The sequence below is a fragment of the Lampris incognitus genome, chromosome 14 (genome assembly GCF_029633865.1).
Source record: "Lampris incognitus isolate fLamInc1 chromosome 14, fLamInc1.hap2, whole genome shotgun sequence".
NCBI lineage: Eukaryota > Metazoa > Chordata > Actinopteri > Lampriformes > Lampridae > Lampris > Lampris incognitus.
This window is the reverse complement of record NC_079224.1, coordinates 23,194,824-23,216,994: the sequence shown is the minus strand read 5'-3', so window position 1 is coordinate 23,216,994 and position 22,171 is coordinate 23,194,824. Positions and strand designations below refer to the sequence as shown.

General features: G+C 42.8%; 1 protein-coding gene across 3 annotated transcripts; it reads left to right on the top strand.

Annotated features, from left to right (window-relative positions):
• The first annotated feature begins 252 nt into the window (after positions 1–252).
• Positions 253–20,412, top strand: LOC130123872 (receptor-interacting serine/threonine-protein kinase 2-like). 3 transcript variants are annotated; one of them, XM_056293186.1, is made up of 12 exons: positions 253–773; positions 1,024–1,177; positions 1,918–2,073; positions 10,739–10,896; positions 11,742–11,791; positions 11,930–12,091; positions 13,951–14,036; positions 14,810–14,902; positions 17,469–17,568; positions 17,826–18,017; positions 18,136–18,335; positions 18,515–20,412. In XM_056293186.1, the coding sequence occupies exons 1-12, from the start codon at positions 580–582 to the stop codon at positions 18,572–18,574; spliced, it is 1,605 nt and encodes a 534-aa protein (XP_056149161.1). In that variant the 5' UTR covers positions 253–579; the 3' UTR covers positions 18,575–20,412. The 3 variants fall into 3 exon arrangements, with proteins under 3 accessions (XP_056149161.1, XP_056149160.1, XP_056149163.1); XM_056293185.1 differs by having other exon boundaries at positions 18,136–20,412; XM_056293188.1 differs by lacking the exons at positions 253–773; positions 1,024–1,177; positions 1,918–2,073 and adding an exon at positions 9,815–10,271 and having other exon boundaries at positions 18,136–20,412.
• Positions 20,413–22,171: the final 1,759 nt, after the last annotated feature.

Here is a 22,171-nt window from a genome sequence, read left to right as displayed (position 1 = left end):
CGTGTACGCGCACACGTCATGATTTCTAACTGTTTTTTTTCTTTGTGAAAGGCGATGCTTGCAATTGTTAGACAATAATTGAAACATATTTACTCTTATTTGACTAAAACAAAAATATATGCATTAATTGTATAGGACTTTAGAAAAAATACGACGCCATCCAGAAACGTTTGCGCCATTAACGCGCTTTATGAAACCCGGAAGTCTGTCGTCATTGGCAGTAACTCACCTGCCATGAATGACAACAGACTTACAACTTCCTGACGTACCCCTTTCTAGCCAGTCTTTCGACAGAGCCGATGAGTTGAAGAGACAGTGAAAGCGTGGCTCTCCAATCGTGGCTGCTGTATACGGGCACCTAATTCGTGGAGAAACTCATCTGGTTGTTCCTTTTTCACCCGTCTGCCACAGCTAACGAAATTAACATTAGCTTAGCTTGTCGGCGATAAGCGACGTCTGGGTGGAAAAACAGATGAATGGGACTTTTCCTTGCGCTTACGAGAACGGTTAATTCATCTCTCTGCCACTAGCACTGGTGCTTGTTAAATTTAGCTGTAGTTTCCGTAAAAAGGGGCTGCCATGGAGCCGCACACGGGCTGTGTGAACATTGGCAGTCTGACTAGCACCTTACCAGTAATTCCCTACCAGAAGCTGACAAACCTTCACTACCTGAGTAAAGGTGGTTTCGGTACTGTATTCAAGGCTCAGCACTCGGACTGGCGGACAACTGTGGCCATCAAGTGCCTCAAGCTCGATTCTCCCGTTGGCGAAAGGTACTTAACAACTAATCGAATGCACGCTAATGTATTTGAAGTTTAAGAGACGTATTATATAGGTTAGGGGTCGTGATGACATGCTGTGTAATTGACAAGTGATCTTCATTCCTTGTTGCGATCATTACATTAGTTTCTTGGTGTGCTGTCAAACAGCTCGTTTTATGCAAATAAGGCATCGCTATATTGGTAAATCGAAATTACTCAGCACTTTCTGAATGTAACGGCTGACTCTAACCTCGTTTTGCAGGGAAAGAAACTGCCTGCTGAAGGAGGCAGAGGTGTTGCATAAAGCCAGGTTCAACTACATCATCCAGATCTTCGGCGTCTGTAATGAGCCCGAGTTCTTCTGCATAGTTACAGAGTTCATGAGCAATGGCTCCCTAGACCTGCTGCTCCACGAGGTAACTACGTGCCAAAACAAACCATTAAAATACACGGGGCAGGGGTGTTGACTTGGCCGTTGATTGTCATCAGACGTCATTTTTTCTTTGGAAGTTGTCATTGGATACTAATGACCATGTGGTATTTAAAGTCTTAATGTCTTGATATCGTTGTATAACCCTAATCCATGGCTCTGATTTAAGGTAATCATCTCAGGCACATGTTTTGTTTTGTTTTCTTTCTTTCTTTTTTTCTATTGGGAGAAGTGAGGTTTCTTTATCCTTTTTCCATTAACTCACTCAGACAGCCACCCTGTAGTTGTGATTCTCTTCATATGGCTCTTGATAATGTATTTTCTAATTTTGCAGTGAGTGTCATCTTCTTGCTTTGTGGTGACAAAAAAAAAGCTGATAGAGTAGATGTCTTCACCAGTCTTTAGTTACTGGTTTTGCCAAGTTACACCCTCACTTGGATTGTGTACAGCCTAAATGATTTAATTGAAACTGGGGCCATTGTTTTTTGTTGCCTGATTGCTATATTTTGCCTTTTCAGGTATAGATTGAAAATCGAAACTGGAATTGTTTGCAATGTCTGATAAACCCTTGAACTATGCAGGGGAAGGAATAGTTGAGTAATGATGCAATCAGGCATAGTTTTAGGGGAAATTCCCTGATTCCCTGCTCTAATACTACTTCCCCTTTCTCATTCTACCCTCACGTCACACTTTTTAAATTACTTGCTTTCTCTTTTCTGCCCACAGAAAGTTCTTTACCCCCTGCTTGCTTGGCCTTTGCGGCTCAGGATTCTGTATGAGATTGCTCTGGGGGTCAACTTTCTTCACAACATGACTCCACCCCTTTTACATCATGATCTTAAGACACAAAATATTCTATTGGATGGGGAATTTCATGTTAAGGTAAGTGCATGTCGGCTGAATGTATGCATTTGGTTTCGTTGCAAGTTTTAGTATGAATTACCCTAACCTCTAACCTTAGCCAGTTGGTGGCTACTCGTCACATTTTTAACTCACAATTCGTTTTCTATGGACAAAATACAAAATAAACTTTTTCTGTGTTTTAATAATTTATGTGAGCACCATGTATATATGGTGTTGTGAATTGCCCATTACCTTTTCATGGTTTTGATGTGGTCAAATGATAAGCTATTCATAACACCAGTTGTAAAATAATCAGTTTGATCATCAAAAAATATTTTTATGGAAAACACAAAATGCTAAACCCATAGAAAATAAACTGCGAGTGCAAGGTTTGACTGACAGAATGATAAATAGTGTAACATTAGATAGATACTTGTCTTCGCCAAGCCATGTTGTTGTGGTACTGCGTACACAGGTCACTCCCATTCTTCTGTTGAAGAGCAATCACACTGGAGTACGCCATGAATGGCTGCACGTTTTTAAAAAAATGATACGCTGTGGTAATCAGTTTAGCAACTAGTGACTTTCCTCAGTGTTCATGTTTAGTACAAGCGCCAGCAAGGCCTCGGAGGAGGGGTTGCCGGTAGCCCTCTTACCTGCCTTGCAATCCACATGCTGTTGGCTCTTGTTTAGTACTCCAGTGATGTTTTTGGAAACTTGACCTGCCTTTGAAAAACGACCCCATTTTATCTGCCTTGCTGTTAAACTTCCGGCATACTGTACAATACATTGTTGGAGTTTTGCCCACATCCTCTAATGCAACCCAACCAAACTCCTGTTTCCAGGATAACTGAAATACTCTCTTGCGCTTCAGTTCATAAATTTTGTCTTTATTCGCTGCCATTTTCTCATGAGTGTCAAGTCTGGCGTCCATGCATCACATGACTAGCCTACTTAATTCTTGATTGGCCAATGGTGTGTGCCAATATTCTCCAATGCATGCAAGAGGAGGGGGCTATACTGTTGACCAGTGAACGAGAACATAATTTATGATATGACATATGACGATGATTTAAAAAAAGTGAATCATTTTTATTGTGTTTTTTTTTTAACTTTTTTTTTACTGCTTGCCCATTCAAGTGAGTTGCTAGATTTACTAGCCCGGCATGGCATTTTACTTGCCCTGGACAATCCTTATTGTTGAACCCTGCTAAAGAAAGCAAATAGAAAGATCGCTGACCTTGAAGAGTATGTTCGATGGCTTTCTGATGAACTCCATAAGAGACTCCCTTTTGACCAGCTTCATGGACATGGCTTATGGGCAGTCCAAATACATTTCCTCTCTCAGTACAGCCATCCAGGACACAGTTCTGTGGGACCCCTCCACTTCTCCACAGCTTTCTTTCTACTCAACACCTAACTACCAGTCGTCCTGGGCCAAAGAGGTGGTCCCTGGTCGCAAGAGAGGCTCGGACGGGGCTGCCTCCCTCCTCACCTAAGCTTCTCCAACCGCTGTCTTCTGACGACACTCCAGTCCACCCAGCTGATGTTCCTGCGGTTCTGACACATCTTGGTCTGGGCCCTTCTGCGACAATGGCACCTGCTGACACTGCAACTATCCTGCGGGTGGCTAGCAATGTTAAGATGGCTTGCCATCCCTCTGTGAAGCCAAAACAACGGCCCTCATCCCGGGTAATGACCTCCTCTTCCTTTCATAAGTTCCTGAAAGAGGCCGTGATTAGACACCCCCGAAGTCTTCCTTGCCCTGAGCCGGCAGAGAAATCCATTCTCAGAGCTGACGTCACTGCCCCGTCACAACACTTGCGACTTCAGACACCACATCCCCAGTCGGCGATTTCAACACAGTGTGGATCTTGTACTCTCCTGCTATGAGAAGCCACAGCCAACATCACCTCATCCCCTTTTCTCTCCAGGCACATTAATAGTTGGGGATTCTGGGGTGTCCGGGTGGCGTGGCGGTCTATTCCATTGCCTACCAACACAGGGATCGCCTGTTCGAATCCCCCTGGTTCCTCCAAGGGCTTGGTCGGGTGTCCCTACAGACACAATTGGCCGTGTCTGTAGGTGGGATGCCGGATGTGGGTATGTGTCCTGGTCGGTGCACTAGTGCCTCCTCTGGTCACTCAGGGTGCCTGTTCAGGGGGGAGGGGGAACTGGAGGAATAGCGTGATCCTCACAAGCGCTACATCCCCCAGGGGAAACTCCTCACCGTCAGGTGAAAAGAAGCGGCTGTTGACTCCACATATATCGGAGGAGGCACATGGTGGTCTGCAGCCCTCCCCGGATTGGCAAAGGGGGTGGAGCAGCAACCAGGATGGCTTGGAGAATGGGGTGATTGGCCAGGTACAGTTGGGGGCAAAAAGGGGGGAAAATAGTTGGGAATGCCATAATCAGGAATATCAGTTTTCTCAATGCAGCTGGTCACTGTTTCCGTAGAGCCACAGTCCCTGATATCCTGGATAAAGCTCCCGGGGTTGATCCGCTCACTCCCATCCTCCACCAATCGAGTGATCGTTCATGTGGGGACAAACAATGTGGCTCATCAGCAGTCTTAATTAACCAAGAAGGATTTTATTGACTTTTTCAGTACTTGTGGAAAGTCTGTTTTTATTTCAGGTGCTATTCCGACACTGGCCCATGAAGCAGGGCATTTCAGCAGAATCCCCAGCCTGCACACATGGCTCATCTCCGCCTGCAGAGCTCACAAGATAGGTTTTATTGACAATTTTAATCTGTTTAGGAATCGTTTCTCCCTCTTCAGAACTGGTGGAGTCCACCCAAACAGGCTGGGTAGCTGGATGCTAGCGGACAAAGCACACTGTACAGTCTTCTTCACATGACTGACTGTTACATCCCACACTTCCCTCCCGGAACCTCCACTTCCGCCTATAGTGGCACGCCACAGTACTGTTCTGCCCACTAGCCCCCTCCACTGGCTTTATCTGTCGTTATAATAATTTTGGCCTCTTGAATGTGAGCTCTCTTAGTAATAAGTCCTTTATCATTAATGATTTTGATAGGCTGCAGCGACCCCGAGAGCAGGATAAGCGTTTTGGATAATGGATGGATGGATGTTTCTAATAATATGGACTTTTTTATGATTACTGAGACATGACTGTCCCCAGGGGACACTAATCCCCCGATTGAGGCTAGGCCCCCTGATTTTAAATATTTTAATATTTCCAGGCCCTCTGGAAGAGGGGGTGGCCTAGCTGTTTTTTTATAAGTTAGGTATTGAGTGCCATCCTGTTAATTTTGGTAATTCAACTATTTTGAGATTTTAAGTTTTTTTAATCACTGGCCCTCCCCCTTTACTCTGCATCTTAATTTATAGACCCCTAATTCATTAAGTTTTATTTCTGAGTTTTCTGTTTTCTGACCTGCTATCTATTGTCATGCCAAAATATGACAGGGTGTTTATTGATTGGTGATTTTAATATTCATGAATGTCTTTCCCGTTCCCCAATTTCAAATTTTTGGGATTTTATAGACTCTTTTAACCTCATTCAATCTCTTAAAGGGGCCACACATTCTAAAGGTCATATTTTAGACCTTGTACTATCATCTGGTCTCTCAAGTGTCTTAATCTGGTGGATATGTTTGTAACTGACCATAAAGCTGTTGTTTTCAAAGTTCCACTACAGCTCTCTATTCCTAGTCACTATCGCTATCTACTCGCATTCTCAATCCTGGTTCTGCAGTTAAATTCTGTGATGCTATTAATTCATCATCCTTTAATCCCTCTATATCCACTCTCAATCCAGATGCACTGTTAAATTCATTCAACGATCGGTGCCTATCCATCCTTAACCAAATGGCACTGTTTAAAACTAGGAAACAAACAAAAATCAAATAACCTCCCCTGGCTGAACAATCACACTCATGCCCTTAGGAGACACTATAGAAAACCTGAATGGTCAACAAGTCCAAATTATCACACAACACCCTTAAAAACCAATTGTTAATTTCTCAGGAGGCAGTTAAGGATGCGAGATCAGCATACTTTTCTGAATTGATGTCTAGAAATAACCACAATAGGGGCGACAGAGCCTTTGCAGTGGCTGCCCCTGATCTCTGGAACAATCTACCAGTACACATAAGATCTGCTCAGACCCTAAAGACTTTTAAATCTTTGTTAAAGACCTACCTCTTCTCGCTGGCAGTCAATTCAAGTTGAGCTTGATACCATGATTTTATTGTGCAAATATACTTTTACTCTTGTGTTTTATTGTTTATATTTTATATTCTTTATTTTATTATGTTTTCTTTGCATATATTTTTATATTCGTCTGTGTCACTTATTTTATATTGTATTTTAAGCTTGTGCAGCACTTTGGTTCTATAAATAAACTCGATAAATAAACTTGACTTGATAATCCTAAAGTTCTCTTTAGGGTTATTGATTGTTATTAATGGTCCCTCCACTTTTTTTGAGCCTGATGTTGAGCTGTCTGAAAAATGTCTTACTAATTTTGTAAATACGGTGGAAAATATCAGGTCCCAAATCCAGCCTGACTCTTGCATTCTTTCCATTCCCCATGTTAATTCTGCCTCTTACCCAGTTTCAGCCAATTACAATTTCAGTGTTAGAGAGTGCAGTCTTCAATATGAACTCCTCCTCCTGTATCCTAGACATCATTCCCACTAAGCTGCTGAAGGAGGTATTTTCAACTGTTAGCCCTGTTGTTTTTGCAAATTCTTAATGATTCTCTGGCCTCTGGTTCTTGTCCAGAGTTTTAAGCATGCCGTTGTTCACCTATTGCTGAAAACACCTAATTTAGAGCCCCTGTCCTTAAGTAACCACAGATCAATCTCCAAATTGTCTTTTTTATCTAAGGTTCTGGAGAGAGTAATTTAATCTCAGTTGATTCCTTTTTAACAGTTTCCAGTCTGGTTTTAGAGCACTTCATATAGTACCGAGACAGCTCTACTTAAGGTTACTAATGACCTACTACTGACTGCAGACAGGGGTGACTGCTCGATTTTAGTTCTGTTAGACTTAAGTGCTGCTTTTGACACAGTCGGTCACAGTATCCTCTTACATTGCTTAGAGATTTGGGTTGGCATCAAAGGCTCAGCTCTTAGTTTATTATGCTCTTACCTCTCCAACAGAACTTGTTGTTCTGGGTAACTGCTTCCTTGATGGCTCAGTTGAGTTGTGGTGCCCTTCAAGGCTCAGTTCTTGGACCCCTTTTGTTTTCTATATACATGCTGCCCCTTGGCCAGGTCATTCAAAATCATGATATGTTTTACCATTTTTATGCTGATGACACTCAATTATACATGCCACTAAAACCCACAGATCCTAGCGGCCTAGCAAATCTTACAACTTGCCTCTTTGACATTAAATCCTTGATTTCTGAAAAATTTCTTAAATGCAGTCATGATAAGTCTGAGGTCAATCTGTTCGGTCCCCCAAATTCCATCAGCCCTTTTAGTACTAATCTTGGTGGTCTGTCAGGTAGTCTTAAGCAGGCTGCTAGGAATGTTGGGGTAATATTCAATGCTAGCCTCGGTTTTGATAATCAAATCAAACCTGTTGTTCAGTCATGCTTTCTCCAGCTCAAGGTAATCTGTAAAATTAGGTCATTATGCCAGCAGCCATACCAACATGTACCCTGGCTCTGCCAAATGATGGAAGCTAAGCAGGTATGGGCTTGGCTAATACTTGGATGGCAGAACTCACAGGAAAACTGAGTTACTGCTGGAAGTGGTGTAGGGGGCAGTCTTCCCTCTGGTCCTAATAAAAACAACAAATATCAAATCCCATTGCTCCAGTGCTGTGACAGGGACACTCTGCTTTAGGAGGTGCTGTCCTTCGGATGAGACGTTAAACGGAGGTCCTGACTCGCTGTGGTCAATAAAGATCCCGTGGCACTTATCACAAGGAGTAGGGGGTTTCCCTGGTGTCCTTGCAAAATTCCCAACCTGGCTGTATCCAACTGGCCACCTAATCATCCCTCTATGTAACTGGCTCAATGATTCCCCCCTCTCCACGTCAAGCTGATGTTTCGAGCATTCTGACGCAAAATGGCTGCTGTGCATCACCCAGGTGGGTGTTACACATTGGTGGTGGTTGAAGTGAGTTACCCCCTTCACTGTGAAGCACCTTGGGTGTCTAGGAAAATGTTATATAAATGTAATGATTATTATTATTATTTTATTTTCATCAATTGCTGATCTGCAAGAAGTTGTACATGCTTTTATCTGTTCTTGGCTTGATTATTGCAGTCACTTTACTTGGATATCAGCAAGGGCTCCCTCCACCATCTGCAGTTACATAGCTATATATGTGATGTAAATTACATTACATTACAGTCATTTAGCCGACACTTTTATCCAAAGCGACTTACGATAAGTGCATTTAACGTAGGAAATCAGGAGAACTACTAGTCATCATATGACACCTTAAGTCTACTAACTGGCCTAACCGTGCCAATATCCTGGCTCGTAGTTTGGTAAAATTAAGGAGTAAACTACCAACTAAGCCTTATGTTCAACAACTCGACATCAAAGTCACCACTGAGGAGAGTTCTGTGATGTTTAATCACTCACCTTTTTGAAGGGTTGCTCTTGACTTTTTTTCGAGTGTTCGCTCTTGAGTCTTCCTCATACAAACTTCCACCAAAACACTTAGCCTGCCTACGTCTCAATTGAGGGACACCTCCAGTTTGGACATCTTTTTAAGGGGTCACATGTTATTGATGTTGATAATTTGTCATACGTGTGTGTGTGTGTGTGTGTGTGTGTGTGTGTGTGTGTGTTGTAGCGAATTCGGGGGCCAGTCCGGGAACCGCCGCAGCCAAGACGCAAACCCGGATCTCCCGCACCATGGGCAACTATGTTAACCAGTCGACTAAAGGGTCCAACCCGTTAGCCAAGGGCTAGCGAGTCTATTTATCTGTGCATGTTACACTACCCCCCTCCTTCAGGAATGTAGCAAATTTGGGAATGTAGCGAATTCGGGGGGCAGCCTGGGAACCGCCACAGCCGGGATGCGAACCCGGATCTCCCACGCCACGGTTGACTATGTTAACCAGTCGACTAAAGGGTCCGACCCGTTAGCCAAGGGCCAGCGAGTCTATTTATCCGTGCACGTTACACTACCCCCATCCTTCGGGAAGTGTGTCCCCACGCTTCAGCATATCAGCTCCCTCATGCCTCTGGGCGCACGTGCTTCCGATGGCCTCACAGTCTCACCATCCTACTTCTGACACCAATGTGGCGAATTTGGGGAGCAGCGTGGGAACCACCGCAGCCAGGACGCAAACCCGGATCTCCTGCACCACGGGCAACTATGTTAACCAGTCAACTAAAGGGTCCGACCCGTTAACCAAGGGCCAGCGGGTCTATTTGGTCATGCACGTTACTATATATATATATATATATATGTGTGTGTGTTTGTGTGTGTGTGTGTGTGTTGTAGCGAATTCGGGGGCCAGTCCGGGAACCGCCGCAGCCAAGACGCGAACCCGGATCTCCCGCACCATGGGCGACAACGTTAACCAGTCGACTAAAGGGTCCAACCCGTTAGCCAAGGGCTAGCGAGTCTATTTATCCGTGCACATTACACTACTCCACTCCGTCAGGAAGCGCGTCCCTGTGCTTCAGTGTATCAGCTCCCTCACGCCCCTGGGCGCACACACTTCCGATGGCTTCACGGTCTCACCATCCCACTTCGGACACCAATGTAGCGAATTCAGGGGGACAGCCGGGAACTGCCACAGCCAGGATGCGAACCCGTGTCTCCCACATCATGGACAACTATGTTAACCAGTCGACTAAAGGGTCCAACCCATTAACCAAGGGCCAGCGAGTCTATTTATCTGTGCACGTTACACTACCCCCCTCCTTCAGGAATGTAGCAAATTTGGGAATGTAGCGAATTCGGGGGGCAGCCCGGGAACCGCCACAGCCGGGATGCGAACCCGGATCTCCCACACCACGGTTGACTACGTTAACCAGTCGACTAAAGCGTCCGACCCGTTAGCCAAGGGCCAGCGAGTCTATTTATCCATGCACGTTACACTACCCCCATCCTTCGGGAAGTGCATCCCCACGCTTCAGCATATCAGCTCCCTCATGCCTCTGGGCGCACGTGCTTCCGATGGCCTCACAGTCTCACCATCCTACTTCTGACACCAATGTGGCGAATTTGGGGAGCAGCGTGGGAACCACCGCAGCCAGGACGCGAACCCGGATCTCCTGCACCACGGGTGACTATGTTAACCAGTCAACTAAAGGGTCTGACCCGTTAACCAAGGGCCAGCGAGTCTATTTGGTCATGCACGTTACTATATATATATATGTGTGTGTGTGTGTGTGTGTTGCAGAAAATCTATCTCTGATATAATAATATACTCTCAATCACAGACTCACTCAAACTTTCCCATGCCATATTAAACAGAGTTGTTGTAGATTTGCATATGAATTAATTCTTGATTAAAAGCTGTCCTCAAGCAAGAACCAGTCTGATCCTGATCTGACTCATTTAAACAACCTGTATTCAAAAGCTGTTTTTTTTTCTCCTGAGGTTCACAGCCCCTAATACAGATCTTTAAATTTGATGTTTTTTTTCCTTAATCTTTCGATTAATTGCTCTCCGTGGAAGGATAGCTGATTTTCTAAAGCTACCCATCCTTTACAAAGCTGACCTCTAACATTATGCTAATCTTTTGTCCAGATTGCAGACTTTGGCCTTTCAAAATGGCGGCAGCTCTCAGTCAGTAAAGGTTCAGGGTCCAAGCCTACAGAAATGGGGGGCACAGTAATCTATATGCCCCCCGAAAAGTATGAGCCTTCCAACACTCGGCGGGCTGATGTCAAACACGACATGTACAGGTGAGACATTGATCCCTAAAATCAGTTGCTTTGAGTCAAGTTGTGAACATCAAGTGTATTTGTGTGCACTTTAATGTCCTGGCATTGTTCTGGACACACTGAGTATTCTGTTTGATTTTGAACATGTTCATGCTTCATTCTGGTTGCATTACCTGAATGTTCTCATATCCCAAATATCAGAATCCTTGAAATGATAGTTAAGATCTTATCAAATTTATTGTTGGGGCTCATTATATGTAAGCTTTGTCTTAGTGGAAATATTTGCAATGACTTGTTTCTCATTCATATATTCAGATAAGAATATGACGGTGCACATTACAAACTTATGACAAATTTGAACTTATCCTGGATATAAACCAGTACCTAAGGTATCTGCTACATGCTAAAGCAAACAATTTAACTAACTTTTTGGACATCTCTTGCATACATAATTTTAGGTGACTTAAACCTCAGTGTGAACCACACCCATTCACAAACTATGTCATAGTTATCACCATAGGTTGGTGTCTTTAATGCGCTGTAGCTGACAACCCCGACAGCCCGGTGACATTGTGTGAGAAATGTTGCGCAACCGATAAGTCAAAACAGTGTGACAGTAAAGCGTGGATTCTTAATATACTAAGAACAAACACATTGTGAGTCACCTGGCCAAGGGCTTAAATCCATTGACCATATCAGGCTCAACCAGCAGGAGAGATGCTCTTTGTTAAGCTCTGATTTCCAACTAAATGTAAAATAAAGGGAATAGTTTGTAATTTCTCCCTCCAGCCATGGGGAATACCATTTTACATGGAACATGTATTTGTCATTACCTAATCTGTTTTCCCCCTTTGTTTACGTTCTAGCTATGCAATAATTATGTGGGAAGTTCTGTCCAGGCAGATTCCATTTGAAGGTAACTATTAGTTCAGTAGTATATGAAGACAACATCCTGGATTGACATGTTTTTCACTTGGTTTCTATTCCTTTTTTTTTTTCCACTGTTTTATTGAAAGTGTAATTACCAATCCTCCGTGTGTTTTTGTGTGGACAGAAGTGACCAACCCCATGCAGATCATGTTTAGCGTGCTGCGGGGACGGCGTCCTGACACAGGCTTGGATAGCCTGCCCGCCAATATCCCCAGTAGAGAGACTCTCATCAACATTATGACCTGCGGCTGGACCGCTAACCCTGATGAACGACCCTCCTTCCTCAGTAAGGGACACATGATAAGTGGTGCAACTGTAGGAATACGATTTAAGATGTCCTCTCCTCCTTTTTTCAAAGCCCTATTCCTTTTTAATGTACTTTATTACAAATCTATACTTAAACAGAGAAAGTAAAACATGAAAAGGACTTTTCAGTCTGGCAAAAAAAATTTCATGTCTTCACTATTGATAATATTGATTATTTCACAACCTACTTCAATTTATTATCTCCTTTTGATTGCAAAATGAATTTGATGTGCTCACGCAGTGCAGTTGTTTGGTTCTGAAAATGTAGGATCTCATAGTATCTTTTCATGATTTGCTGTATTCTTTCTACTTTTTACTTTTTTACTTTTACAATTACCATTTATCTCCAAAATCCTTGAGAAGGTAGTTGCATCTCAACTCTAGATCTACCTTGATAGCAAATAGTCTCTTTGAATAATTCCAATCTGGCTTTTGCCCCAAACATGGTACCGAAACGGCCCTGGTTAAGATCACTAATGACCTCCTTCATGCAGCTGACTCTGGTCTACTCTCTATCCTCATCCTCCTTGACATCAAAGCAGCCTTTGATACTATATCTCATCAGCTTCTCTTGGATTATCTGGCTAGCATTGGAGTTGGGGGCACTGTGTATCAGTGGTTTGCTTTCTACCTTACAAACAGGACACATTTTGTACTAATTCGGAATTACCGGTCAGAAAGTTTGATAGTTCCTCATGGAGTTCCACAGGGTTCAGTGTTGGGGCCACACCTGTTTATTATTTACTTCCTCCCTCTTGGCAACATCTTCTGGCACTATGGTATCCATTTCCGCTGCTATGCTTATGATACACAGCTTTGTGTCTACTAAGCCCACTTCCACTCTACCCTCCGGTACCCTCACTGCTTTTCTCCATGATATACAGATATGGATGACTAACGATAATCTGAAATTCAACAGAAGTAAAACTGAGCTACTCCTCATTGGCATTAAATCTACATTCTCAAAACCAATATTTGCTCACTCTCCATTACTGGAGCCACCATGCCTGTCTCCCCTCAGGCTAAGAGCCTTGGTGTTATCCTAGATAGTACCCTTTCCTTTTCCAGTCACATAAACTATGTCTCCTGGATTGCCTTTTTCCATCTGAGAAACATCTCCAGACTATGCCCTGCTTTTAATACAACACTCCACGGTCCATGGTAGTCTTAGTCAATGCTTTGGTCATATCACGCATTGACTACTGCAATGCAGTCCTGGCAGGCATCCCCAACTTTTCACTGACTTCAACTCATCCAGAATTCTGCAGCACATTATTAAATGTTAAAGTTTACTGACCATGTCTCCCCTGCTGATTCGATTACACTGGCTTCCTGTGCCACAGCGGATTAATTTTAAAATTGTATTATTAACATTCAAAACTCTTCATAATCCGTCCCCTGCTTACCTCACAGACCTCCTTCAGAATTACACTCCATCTTGCTCCCTGTGGTCTTCACCAGCAGGTCTATTGGCACTACCAGCCATCAACCTCAGAACAATAGATGCCAGGGCTTTCTCCTGTGCTGCACCCAAATTCTGGAACTCCATTCCCTGTCACATCCGCTTACTGGACTCCTTAACAGAATTCAGATCTGCTCTTAAAACCCACCTTTTTAAGCTAGCATACTCACTTTAACAGCATTGACAGCATGAAATTCATCTTCTTTTTTTTTAATTCCAGTTGATGTATGCTCTATTGCTTGTGTGTTTTATTGTTGGTTGTGCCAGTGTTTTTACTGCTTTGTTTTACTGTATTAAATCTAAGGTGACCTTGAGTGTCATGAAAGGTGCCTTTAAATAAAATGTTTATCATTATTTATAATTTATTATTAATTTAGAGTGTCTGATTGAGCTGGAGCCCATGCTGAGGAGATTCAATGAGATTGATTTTATGGAAGCTGTGTTGGAGATCAAGAAATCAAAGGTTTGTCAGAATTCAGGGTACACTGTGCTCATTGTACTGCTCTTATTAAACAATACAAAGAGTTATGACATGTTTTCATAAGCTGAGATGTTCACATTTGACACAGCAAAATTGACTGTTAAACTGTGACTAATTGGGTGATGTTGGACATGTAGCATAACTTGAAAGGAATGACTTGACAGATTTCATTTTCACCATATCCTCTAGAAACATCCTTCCTCCTTTCATTTGTGTATGCGATGGAGACCACGTTTTCACACAGCTGTACTATGTATTGGCACATTGTTGTATCTTGGTAAAACTGCTTACAGTGCATGTAAGGAGAAACCTCCGTATTATTGGGGTTTGAGATGGATAAGTACTACCACTGATTATTGTCACATAGTTGAATGGTTTACATATTTGAGGCAACATTAAAATAGCAAATGTTTTTCGGGTTCGGATTCAGATTACTTTATCGTCCATTAAATTTACATAAAATGGAAATTTGTCTTTGGCACCGGCATATGAGACAGTGCACACCATACAACAATACACAACACTACACAGTAGTTATAGATAAGGTTAAATGAAATTTTAAAGTGACTGAGTGGCAAGTGGCAGTAATAAATTATGATGGATTGTTCTTCTATTTGCACATAAATCTGTCATAACCATCACAACAATAGCAATTCTGATTTTTATTTTGATTCACTAGGTCCCACTAATCTCTGTTACATGACTCCTCTCTTTTGACTCTCCTTTATTTTAATCCACATCACCCCCAACCACAGTTGATGAGGATGACAGCCAGCTGCACAGCCCAGCCAGCCTGTGAAAAGAGGAAAGAGCAGGAATCACTGAAGGACAGCCCCAGCTCCTGGCCGGTCAGTATTTACAAAAACAGCACGTCAGCACAATCCACACCCTGTAGGCCAATACCAAGCCAAAAGCATGTTCCCTCTGGTATGACATTTGTGTCAGCAGAGACCTGAATTTGAATTGTATATTCTAGCTAGTCAGTTTCAGTCTTAATTTCTTTAACTCTGAATTGTTAAAATCTGAATTTCAGCCTATTTGAAAATGAGTTTTCAACATCCAGTTTCAATGTAATTGGGAGAAGAACAGTTTAAAAATTAACATTCTCTGGAATTCTGTATTTGCGATTTCAAATTCAACCCTCAAAAATCTCTCAGACTTTGCAAACAGCCAGGTACTTAGGAAAAAAAAGCAGCAACTAGCAGATATAATCAAACTTCTTTCCAACCAATCATGAATGACAGTATTACGGTCGGACAGACCCATCTCTGGGTCTAATCTATGGAAGTAATCTGTCGCAGGTGTTCTACCAAAATGGGTTTCCTATCGTATTTGGTGACCTTTCAGCAAATTGGCTCTGCTAAAAGTATGGGGGATTTGTCGGGAACACTTGTTTTTGGCTCAACACTTGTATTTTTCAAAGTGTGCCCTGTGTCCTCTTTTCAGTCTATGAGAAACACTTTTTTTAAGGGGAAGCCACAATGAGAAATTAAATTGTATTAGTTAACATTAGTCCCAGTCAGGCTTCTATCTGGCACCTTGACTTTCACTTTGAGTAACCGTCAAGGGGCAAGGTTTTGTCCTGAATGGCACCATTTTAGTGTTGTTTTTACCCTTATATTTCTGTCATATACAGTGCATCCGGAAAGTATTCACACCCCTTCACTTTCCCCACATTTTGTTATGTTACAGCCTTATTCCAAAATGGATTAAATTCCTTTTTTTTTTCATCAATCTACACACAATACCCCATAATGGCAAAGTGAAAAAGGTTTTGTAGAAATTTTTGCAAATTTATTAAAAATAAAAAACTGAAATATTGCATGTACATAAGTATTCACACCCTTTGCTAGGACACTCAAAATTGAGCTCAGGTTCATCCTGTTTCTACTGATCATCCTTGAGATGTTTTTACATCTTGATTGGAATCCACCCATAGTAAATTCAATTGATAGGACATGATTTGGAAAGGCACACACCTGTCTATATAAGGTCCCACTGTTGACAGTGCATGTCAGAGCAGAAACCAAGCCATGAAGTCAAAGGAACTGTCTGTGGACCTCCGAGACAGGATTGTATCGAGGCACAGATCTGGGGAAGGGTACAAAAAAATGTCTACAGCTTTGAAGGTCCCAAAGAGCACAGTGGTCTCCATCATTCGTAAATGGAAGAAGTTTGGATCCACCAGGACTCTTCCTAGAGCTGGCCGCCCAGCTAAACTGAGCAATCGGGGGAGAAGGGCCTTGGTCAGGGAGGTGACCAAGAACCCGATGGTCACTCTGACAGAGCTCCAGCGTTCCTCTGTGGAGATGGGAGAACCTTCCAGAAGGACAACCATCTCTGCAGCACTCCACTAATCAGTCCTTTATGGTAGAGTGGCCGGATGGAAGACTCTGCTCAGTAAAAGGCACATGACAGCCCGCTTGGAGTTTGCCAGAAATCACCTAAAGGACTCTCAGACCATGAGAAACAAGATTCTCTGGTCTGGTGAAACCAAGATTTAACTTTTTGGCCTGAATGCCAAACGTCACGTCTGGAGGAAACCAGGCACCGCTCATCACCTTGCTAATACCATCCCTACAGTGAAGCATGGTGGTGGCAGCATCATGCTGTGGGGATGTTTTTCAGCGGCAGGAACTGGGAGACTAGTCAGGATTGAGGGAAAGATGAATGGAGCAAAGTACAGAGAGATCCTTGACGAAAACCTGCTCCAGAGCGGTCAGGACCTCAGACTGGGGCGAAGGTTTACCTTTCAACACGACAACGACCCTAAGCACACAGCCAAGACAACGAAAGAGTGGCTTCGGGACAAGTCTGTGAATGCCCTTGAGTGGCCCAGCCAGAGCCCAGACTTGAACCCCATTGAACATCTCTGGAAAGACCTGAAAATAGCTGTGCAGCGACGCTCCCCATCTAACCCTACAGAGCTCGAGAGGATCTGCAGAGAAGAATGGGAGAAATACCCCAAATATAGGTGTGCCAAGCTTGTAGCTTCATACCCGAGAAGACTTGAGGCTGTAATCGCTGCCAAGGGTGCCTCAACCAAGTACTGAGTAAAGGGTGTGAATACTTATGTACATGCAATATTTCATTTTTTTTATTTTTAATAAATTTGCAAAAATTTCTATAAAACCTTTTTCGCTTTGTCATTATGGGGTATTGTATGTAGATTGATGAGAAAAAAAGGAATTTAATCCCTTTGGGAATAAGGCTGTAACATAACAAAATGTGGGGAAAGTGAAGGGGTGTGAATACTTTCCGGATGCACTGTATGTCCTTATGTGTGGTGGCTGATGCATTTTCCCTTTAGGGGATCAGTCAAGTTCATCAACCAATCGATAAATTTGTTTTTTGTATTTTTATATAGGGTGTTTGTCTTTAAGTTTACCTTTTCTCTTACTGTCCACTCTACAGGAGAGCTCCACCTCAGGATCAGGGTCTTGTTCATCCCAGGAAGTAGAAGTATCTCAGCCAGGCTTCCTCACCAGCTGCAGCATTGTGCCACCCTCTAAAGGTAATTAATCCATGTCATCACAAACCAAGTTATCTGATGTCATTACATTACTTAGGACTGTGCTGTTGCTGTTGGAAATTGTAATAGTTAGTGTATTAGTTTGACGTAGTCCTGTATTGACATAGTAGATTTTTACATGCCATACCATTATAGGTAACCGGGAATAAACTCTCATGAGTTAAGGCTTAAGATGCTGACTTTGATATTTTGTATAATTTTGCTGTCATTCTACATTCTTGCTGTCCTTTCTAATGTAGAAGAGTCTCCATTGTCATTCATGTCCAATGCTCTTGAGCCTCCTAAGTCACTGCAGGACCACAACCCAGTCAACAATCAAAGTGACTACCAGAGTGCCAAACCTATGAATGACTTGAATATACCTGTCAAAACAATGATACCTATAAATGAATGTGAGAGCCGTCTAGAGAATATCACGCTACAGCAACAAGGTGTGGGACATTGCAGTTCATGACAACTGATGTGTACACACATTTCTGTAGATATGTTGTCTTTCTTAACAACTCTTATCCACTGTGAATAAAATCGGAATCCTTTTCTTTGCTGTAGCCGACAACTCGCCTCCATTGCCCCTCTCCACTCCCTCGCAGGGCCCCATCGGAAAGTGGATTGCAGTGCGGCGCGAAGAAATCATCCGCCAGATGACTGATGCCTGCCTGAATCAGAGCTTGGATGCCCTGCTGGCACGCTCACTGTTGATGCACGAAGACTATGAGCTGGTGATCAACCAGCCCACGCGCACTGCCAAGGTCCGCCATCTTCTAGACACATGCAATCGCCGCAATGAGGATTTCTGTTACGTGGTTGTCCGCAAGCTATATGAAAACAAACAGATGGGCCTACAGCCATACCCAGCTGAACTGGGCTTCCCTACAGTCCCCCTTGTCCACAGCACACCAACACTTTCCATATCCTATAATATCCCCAGGACCATGTAGCGGCAGTCCCCAGACAAGCAGTGGAAATGCTTCAGTTGTTGTCAAGATGATTGTCATGGCTCAAGCTCTGCCAGTGTCTCACATGAAAAGGCGGAAAAATTCAAGCTGGTCTGACTAGTGGCTTGTGGCTTTGAAGGTAGGCAAAAGGAATCAAATGTAAAGATGTTTGAAAACGGTTGGATTTCACAAAGCTATCCACTATGCTAGGACGGATTCCAATATGCCAGATATTCTTCTCTAGTATATATAATCAGCAGTACCCAGTCTATTCTGACTGAATCAGTGGTTTAATTAAAAAATATGATCCACTTCATTCTGAGTGAACTTGGATCTACTGCTGGAGCCTCACCCCGATGGTTATGTTTTTTAACTTTGTCTACATAAACTCAAAGTTACCTGAAAGGTATACTGTTACAGCCCCGTGTGTGTGGCCTTATTTATATAATGCAAATGTTCCACCGATGTACTTAATCCGAGAGAGATTCAGAAAAATTTGGAATGTTAACAGGCCAGAGAAATGTCAGCCTAAAACAGTATACGTTCAATTGTAAAACCCTTCTCTTTAAGTCGACCGTTGCGTTCATCTTTTGCTTTATTCAGACTCTTTTCTGCCTTCCAAGTATAGGTATTACTACTGTGACTACTGCATTTGTTCTGAACCATCTAGTACAAACCAGGAAATGAATGGACTGTCAAGTGTTGAACAAGACCAGAGTACACATGACCTCAGCCATTTGGTCATCTAATATGTGGTCTAAAGGAATAAGTAAGCACTCGTTTTTGTTTTTCATGTCTCTGCCAATTCACATTTTGAAAAGGGTGAAAAAAGGACTGGAGAACAAGAGAACAGAGAGTGTGTGTTTGGGGGGGGGGGTCTATAGTACAACAACACGCCATGGCATCTCACAAGTCTGTGCAGAGAGCTAAGCTGGCTAAAGCCAGCATGTTGCTTTTCTATTCAGCTCAGTTTTATTGAACTTATGTGTTGAACCCCATGTGTGTCGCCTATGTCTTATGGGTCTAGGCATCTTTGATTCCTCTGTATTAAGTAGACAATTTCGGAGGGGACTGATCTTAACGTGTTTCCCCCAGAAGTAAGATAAAGCTTACATTTTGTCCCTCAAAGGGGCAATATGATGCATCTTGTTTATTGTTGAGTTCATCATGAGGGCAATTGGTTCTGCCATCTGAGGCCCCATGTTTCAGCTCAAAAAAATGGTGAAAAAAAGGTTTGCTACCCTTTAAGCTTAGTCAGCGATCTAGCATTACTAGTCTTCTGAACTGGAATTCCAGCCAGTGAGGCCAGAATTTCCCAGTCTGTTTGAAATACCACATGGAGTCTGTTGGTTTTTGGTACAGCCTGTCCTGCCCAGTGTTAATGGTAGGCTGATGAGATTTGCCAAGGCATGGATCAAAAATAAAATGGTGACTCTTCACATTGAATCCAGAAAGGTGTGTGTGTGTGTGTGTGTGTGTGTGTGTGTGTGTGTGTGTGTGTGTGTGTGTGTGTGTGTGTGTGTGTGTGTGTAAGATTAAAGTGGACTGCATATGTTTTTTTGCTTTTTTTCCCTTCTTATTGGAAGCTACACTTTTACCTGATATCAGACAGAATTGTCAACTTGTTAACACTCCATTTCCATCGGTCAACTTGGTGGAGTGGGTAGATTCAAAGGTCTGGACCCAGGCAAACACTTCTTCCTACTGTTCTCAAATAGCCCCACAGTACTATGCTCTCCAAGTAGGGAATACCAAATATCACTGTCTTCTGTAGTCACCTGGACACTGCTAGAATTAACGTGCTCCTATGGATTCTTGAACTGGGTAACTTTGGATATGAAGGCATCAAAAACTAACTTGGGTAAAAACTTTGCTTTACAACATGAGTCATACCAAGACATAACATAACTGCAATATGTTACCAAGGTATGTCAACCTATCTTGCATGTAGCATACCCTTAGGCTGTGCCTCAGTGGATTAGTTGTGCTGGAATTTAATTGTTAAGCAAACATGCAGCTTATACAGGATTGCTATTAACTTCAAGCTGCTCATCTCATGTTTTTTTTTTTCAGACCTTACTGTCGATAAAAAGATGTTGTTGTACAGCTCTTGTGACTTGTACACAATCACCGGCATTGTTCTGAAACGGCCTCACTGTACTATTTTACATGCTCAGATGACAACGACACTTTTATTGTCAGCCATGGTGGACTCAGCCACATTCTCTTGGGTGGGAATCTTTTTACAATTTCAGTGCAGATCTGTTGCAGAAAATGCTTTATTATTATTATTATTATTTATTTTATTTTAACGAAACATGTCTGTTACATCTAAATGGATACACATATTCATATTAAAGGCACAATCCATAATGGCATGTGCCGCCATGGCCGTGTGGAGGACTGCAACAACATGAGCAATCTACATGGCATGTCTCACCGTCAGGTTTGTTTGAGACACTCTCATTCGCAAGTGATGATGTGAAAGTTTACAAAGTCTGACCAAGCCACAGTAGAAGTGGTGCTGACATCTGCTGTTGTGCATCAATTGCGGATTGTATCTTTAAGACTGTTAATAGTGCTTTATCCAACTAACACCTGTTTTCACACAACAGGGTTCAAGCACTTGAACCCTGTTGTGTGAGTGCACCACAATGCACAATGTATTTTTGGGTGCCAAAATACACTGGAGTTGACTCGTGTCCTTGTCAGAACAAAATGGTTCCCATTATATTGAGAAGTTTTTGTGGTCCCCATCCACATTCCCCAAACCTTTTGTTTGTTTAGGGACTTGCTGTCGCATGACTAACTCCACCCCCTGTAAATGGATGCTGGGGTCACTGCAAATGTCCGTTGTGCCCAAAGCTCAACCTCATTGCTCATTAACATGGAAATGTAGAATATAGTTAATGTTCATTATTTTTCTAATATAACAGTGGTGTAGCAGAGAAAACCCTAGTATTGGCTGTGTAATCTGGCTGTTAAATGAGTGGTAGTTTTACAGATTACTTTGTTTCTGTTGTAGATTGGTACACTTCATGGTGGTCCCTGACAGTGAGGGCATACACAAATCTTTCACCATTTCTTAACTTGTTGTCTATGGCAAGTCACAGTTGGTATCTATCGGGTCTTAAATGGTAATACAGAACTCCTTTAAAAATGTCCTACCTATGAGATGTTGTCACTATAAGGTACTTTACCCGTGGACAACTGGTGACCCGTTTCCATCTCTTCCTGTGTCCTCTGCATCTTCCTCTGTCACACCAACCACCTGCATGTCCTTTCTCACCGCATCCATAAACCCTCCTCTTTGGCCTTCCTCTTTTCCTCTTCCCTGACAGCTCTATATTCAGCATCCTTCTCCCAATATACCCAGCATCTCTCCTCCACACATGTCCAAGCCATCTCAATCTTGCCTCTCTTGTTTTGTCTCCAAACCGTCCAACCTGAGCTGTTCCTCTAATATACTCGTTCCATATTCTGTCCTCCTCCATTACTCACAATGAAAATCTTAGCATCTTCAACTCTGCCACCTCCAGCTCTGCCTCCTGTCTTTTCATCAGTGCCACCGTCTCCAAACCATACAACATAGCTGGTCTCACTACCATCTTGTAAACCTTCCCTTTAACTCTTGCTGGTACCCTTCTGTC